The 6,228-nt window shown below is 40.6% G+C and overlaps 1 protein-coding gene across 1 annotated transcript in view; it reads right to left on the minus strand.

Moving 5' to 3' along the window:
- Window positions 1–4,079: 4,079 nt before the first annotated feature.
- kif28 (kinesin family member 28) overlaps window positions 4,080–6,228 on the minus strand; it is a 67,680-nt gene continuing 65,531 nt past the window's right edge. The window contains exons 22-23 of the mRNA XM_043696754.1: window positions 4,549–4,721; window positions 4,080–4,247 (exon numbers count right to left, since the gene is read on the minus strand). Of these exons, the coding sequence (XP_043552689.1) occupies window positions 4,080–4,247; window positions 4,549–4,721 (341 nt within the window). The remainder of the gene's footprint in view (window positions 4,248–4,548; window positions 4,722–6,228) is intronic.

Here is a 6,228-nt window from a genome sequence, read left to right on the forward strand (position 1 = left end):
CTTTTTTTGGTGCAATACTGATAAATCTAAAGCATGTTGTCCAAAATGTCTTGCCCTTGTCAATGTCAGGATGCAAATTGGTGTTCTAATGTCAATTGGCCAAAACTATCAGTGTGCCAGCATCCAGCTTTTAGCTGAAACTGTGTCCAGTGAACAGCAGGCTGTATATTTTTGGGATATTGTTACCTTTTTACTAAGTAAGCTAAATTTAAGAACCGAAATAATAGATTCCACAAGGAACATACTCTAAATGTCCCAGAAGCTTCCAAACTGGTGTAAAGATATAAATAACAATTTTCATTTAAGCAGACCAAGTCCCCAAGATGAGTCTTAGATATATAATTAAGACATGAATGTTTGTTTTTCCATACATTGACATTTCTTGCAAATGGTTCCAAGGTGAAAAACTGACAATGTATTGTTTTTTCTTTAAGCTTTCAGAATTTTTTTTTTTAGATTAGATTACTTGTTGGGCAGAAGGGCCTGTTTCCACACTAAGTTCACACCGACCTGCCGAAGCGCAACCCACCCATACCCCTACATTTACCCCTTACCTAATACTATGGGCAATTTAGCATGGCCAGTTCACCTGACCTGCACATCTTTGGACTGTGGGAAGAAACCGGAGCACCCGGAGGAAACCCACGCAGACATGGGGAGAACGTGCAAACTCCACATAGTTAGTCGCCTGAGGTGGGAAATGAACCCGGGTCTCTGGCGCTGTGAGGCAGCAGTGCTAACCACTATGCCACCGTGACTTGAATGAAAGAAGAGATGGTTGTATGTCCAAGCTTTCAAGTTAGAAGGCACTTTGTGTTTATTTGGTGAAGAGTGAATCAAGTTAGGCTGTGATATCTCAACATTTACTGACCACTTCTACAAATAGGAAGGAATAATAGGCCTTTAGAGGAAGTACAAAGCTATATCACAGCACGCAAAGTAAAAGAGAAATCTTGCCAAAATAAGATGTAGAAACATTGGACTCTTGTACATGAGCAGTTCAGAAGTAATAAACACAAGTATACTTTATATTAGTCTTCAGTGCAAAAGATTACTAGGAAGCACATAATGCAATGAAATGTAATCTGTACAAAACATTTGCAATAATTTCACTAGAAATCATTGCCAAGCCTCATTTGCTCAGAGGTACTTTTTAAAATATGATTGTCTAAAACATAATGATGGAGAAAGTGAGGACTATAGATGCTGGAGAGTCAGTCAGAAAATGTGGTGCTGGAAAAAGAACAGCAGGTCAGGCAGCTTCCAAGGAGCAGGAGAGTTGATGTTTTGGACATAAGCCCTTCATCAGGAATGTAGAGTGGAAAGTGGGAGAAGGGAGGGGGGGGAATGTGAGAGATAAATGGGTGGGGCTGAGAGGGAGTAGGTGGGATGGTGATAGGTGGATACTGGTGGGAGATAATTGGGCAGGTAGGTCAGGCCAAGAGAGTGGTGCTGAGTTGAAAGGTTGGATCTGGGATGAGGTGGGAGGGGAGATTTGGAAACTAGTGAAGTCAAATAATGATTCCTATTCTGCTATGATTAAGGAATTAAACCAGGATGGCAATGGTCAAGGTGTATAATGTTAAGATAAATATTTCAATTTGTGTTTTAATTGCTTTTGTAGGGATTAGGAACAGTGCAGAATCAGTGGGATTGTAAAGGATCTGTGGAAGGATATGTTTGATAAGCAAAATGACCAAAGATGGTTATATTCAAACAACAATCAGATACTGCATCTGGACAGTCATTGGTATTGCCATCATCAGGTTTCCCCACCGTCAACTACCTGATAGTTCAACTAGACCAGCCCAATCAATATTCTGATGACTACAGCAGTCCATGGCTGAGTAATCTAAGGCATGTTGCTCACCATCTGCCTCAGTTTCTCCACAACCCACAAGTTACAAATCTTGAGTGAGGTTTAAATCCTTGTAGGATGAATGCAGTTTACCCTAACTCTATAGCAGCTGCAACAGTACTCTAAGCTGAACATCATGCAGGCAAAAGCATTGACACCCTATCAACCAAATTAAAAATTCTATCAATGGCTTATTGTGGTTGTTATTTATTTGTGTTTAACACTCTTTGGAAATCAAGAAGAAAGGAAAGGGGTGGATAACTCGATTAATGAAGGATAAATCAGTACATGATTTGGAGATGCTGGTGTTGGACTGGAGTGTACAAAGTTAAAAATCACACAACAGCAGGTTATAGTCCAACAGGTTTATTTGGAAACAGTACAGTAATTAGGATCATGGTTTGGAGGATTAAATGTAGGATTAGTTATGATGAAGATAAATGGCAAAAGAAAGAAGTTACTGATTGAGGCAGTCACCTAATGGTACAGCGTATTAGTCAGTTAAAAGGGCTTGTTTTCAAAACGTAATAATGGGAAATTTTAATCTTATTGATCAAATTAGTAAAGGTAGACTGGAAGATGAGTTCATTTTGTATTCAACATTTGTTGGAACAATATGTTCTGGAACAGATTATTTTAGACTTGATAATGGATGACAGAGGTATATTAAATGTTTGCATTTAGATATAGCAAGTAATTAGGTACTTTGTTAATTTTTACTGCAAGGGGACTGGAGTATAAAAGTTTGGGGGAACTCCTGATCCAACTGTCTAATATTGTTACTCTGTTCAAGCTGTTAGGTTATCCTATTTGAAATGCTGAGTGTTGTCAACATGTCTAATACCCAGTGTTAGTAAGGCCCAACCTAAGGTCTTAAAGCATAGTTGTGATGTTAACATGGAGTTGTGTTCAACTTTACCTGTACTTTTATGACTGCTGCTCTGATACTTTCTTTGGGCACCTTAATTAAGTCACCCTAGTCCTAGCAGGCCATAGGACTATGGTTTAACCTGAGGGTGGTCATGTCTCAAGCAAAGGGCAAGGTTGAGTAGGTCGGATATTCACAGTAACCTCAGCCAGTACAGGAACTGAAGCCCTGTTGTTGGTGTCACTGCATCCCAAACCAAGCTAAACAAACCAAAGGTTACTTGCTATTGTTGAAGGATTCTCTATATTACCAGTGTTTGTAAATCCCCATCCAGTGGTACTGAAAAAGTCTAGGAAAATCAGAGGATTAATTGTGTCTTTCAATTTTAATTTTTATGATGATTTATTACTAAATTCTGAGTTAAATTTTATCTCCCTTGGGGTTCAGGTGAAGCTTGGTTGAGAACTGTAGTTGCTTAACTGGCTGTCCTTTTAATACTGTTTGCTTGTCAAGTACATCCTGTGGAGAAGTTGTCTCTGGTGGTCCTAAGATCAATTAGGAGTTACATTGCTGGGAGTTTCTTGAGATTGGCAGCTGCTTAGTTGTTCTCTGGAGTTTTATTTGAACAATCTCTCGCAATGGATGTCGCAAAAGCATGGAAAAATACAGTTAGGGAAAGAAAGTTTCAGAAAATACAGTATAATGCTACTTTAACAAATGTATGATGCAACCTGCAGCAATTTAATCTATTTATCATCTTGTGTTTGGGATTATATTCACCTTTCTAACAATTGCATTATAATAGTGACCTTATTAGGAAAGTCTTGCTGAGCACTTAAGATGTTCTCCTTTACAGTAATAACAAAACACCAACTTGCATTTGTATAGCATTTTTAACAAGCAATACATCTCAAGATGCTTCACAACAGTACTATCAGATAAAAGTTGGCACCATTGAGCCAATGAAGGTGGAATTAGACCAAACATTTGGTCTAAATATCGATTTTTTTTTAATATATATTATAAAGTACCTTCAGAAGAATGGGAGAAGTTTAGGAAGAGAATGACTGAGCTTGGGGTTGAAAGTGCTGCTGTCAACGATGGATCAGAGGAAGTCAGAGGCAAAAGAAACACAATGAGAGGAAGGCAGAGACCTCAGAAGGAAGTAGGAAGTTCTAGAGATTGGGGGAGGAGATGCCCCCTTGATAGAAAAATGAAGCAAGTTCACAGTTTTTATTAAACAAGTTGCTGGACATTTCTGAGCCTGTAAAAGACAAACAACTTTGTTTGGGAAAGAGAATTTGTTTCCGCTGGAGAGGATCAACTGTTTATTGTTTTTAAAACAAACTGGCTTCACTCTGTCACAGAACCCCACAGGTTGTGCCCCTTCTTCTTTTTAACAATGAGACTGACATCATTCTTCAGAGTGTTCATGCACAATTCCAGAGAGTCACCAAAATCCCTTATTATCCGAGTTTGGTTGTCCAGGTACAATCGCAGTGTTTCAACATCATCATCACCCTGCAATGTAGAGATTAACATCTATGAACTCAAATTGTTGCAGGTATGGAAATTTATGCATAATGTCTGATATGATTGAGAAACTGTGTCCACTTATGGGACTCTGCAATAGTGGAGCTGCAGTCACAAACACTTATACTGTGACTGAACAGAAAGAAAATGGCAAATCAGTATCTCTTACACCCATACACTAGAAGAAAGCAGAGTTAACGTTTCAAATCCTGTGACTCTTCAAAGGTTTATTATTTCGTCTTCGCATCAGTTGTTTCATGCAGATTTTACAAATTTGCATCAAACATACCGGTGGTCGATGGCGCCTCAATCCTAGCAGTTGGTTCCGTACCCTGTTCATGCTTTGGTAAAATGTTTTCAGAGCCTTGGCAAAGTCAACTTCATAACTGGCCTTGGGTGTACCCTTACTGCCAAAGGCTTCTGCGTTCTTTCGGTGGAAAGACTTCTCATCGGACCTTGGGGCTAGGGAAAAGTAAGATGAGACCAAACATTAAAATTACTCATGTGACTTGGTCAATGTTGTCTATCTCATACGCTGCAGGCAAGGATGCCTGAGGCATGGTGCATCGGTGAGACCTAGCACAGGCTACGGCAACAGTTGAATGGACACCGCATAATCAACAGACAGGAGTGTACCTTCGAGTCAGAGAACACGTTCGCAATCTGGGACATTCGACCTCGGACCCTCAGGTGACCACCCTCCAAGGCGGACTTCGGGACAGGCAACAACGCAAAGTGGCTGAGCAGAGGCTGATAGCCAAGTTCGGTACCCATCGGGATGGCCTCAATTGGGACCTTGGGTTCATGTCACACTACAGGTGACCCCACTGCACTACATACATACACTCGTACAGACCCATACGCTCATGCAGACCCTCTCTCATACACAAGCTGTCTCTCACATGCTCACATATACACTACCGCACCGTCTCACAGACTTACACCCCTTTACACTCACACACGTACACACTTTCTCACAGGCAATCATTACGCCCCCACCACAGCTCCCCCCACCCCCCCCTTAGAAACAAACACATGCACATATAAGTTTATGGGGTGAAGTTGTACTTGCAGAAAAACATTTTACTTTGCTCAAAAACTGCATGAATCCATGTACGATTCTGTAAATCCCTTTTTAAAATTAGAATCAGTCTAAACATTGGGGCACTGACAGCCTCACACAGGGTACGTCACACCTTCAATGCATTATCTGGACCAACATGGCACCTGTTGTTAAAGTTCACGAGAATGTAACTTTAAGAAAGTTCTGGAATTTACATATGGAAGAACTGAAACTAACATGCCCATTCTAAAGATGAGAGACTTAACAAACAACCCAGGTCTTTTTCAATATATAATTTCAGTTACATCACACTGTAAAGTTTTGCTATACCTTCTGTGTCTGATGATCTTATACTCCAAAACCACCTGATGAAGGAGCAGTGCTCCGAAAGCTAGTGTGCTTCCAAATAAACCTGTGGGACTATAACCTGGTTTTGTGTGATTTTTAACTTTGTACACCCCAGTCAACACCAGCATCTCCAAATCATAACAACTATTCAAGTACAGAAATCATTTTATAGTGAAATACAATAAAATACACTGAAAAACTTTCATTTGTTGCTATAATCAGGTGCTATTTTGATGGTTTAAGAGTAAGAGAAAATGAAAACATATAGATTAAAGAGATGTCCATCTATGTTTGAATTCTGAGCCAGCTCAGAGCCACCACTGCCTCACCAGCCCCAACTCACGTCAAAGTCACTGGTTCTCACATGGCATCTTTTGTTGCTAGGCCTACCTCGTTGATGTTGCCTCAGGGCTGGCACTCTCCTCCACACTCGGCTAATTCTCTTCTCCCTCCCCAGCCCATCCCCACACTTGCACCCACATTGAAATCATCTCTTTCCCCTGCACCCCCCTCCCCACCCCCCCAAAACCCCTGCACTGGGCTCACTTTCTCCCCTTC

This window comes from Chiloscyllium plagiosum, chromosome 9 (genome assembly GCF_004010195.1).
Source record: "Chiloscyllium plagiosum isolate BGI_BamShark_2017 chromosome 9, ASM401019v2, whole genome shotgun sequence".
In the NCBI taxonomy this organism is placed as follows: Eukaryota; Metazoa; Chordata; class Chondrichthyes; order Orectolobiformes; family Hemiscylliidae; genus Chiloscyllium; species Chiloscyllium plagiosum.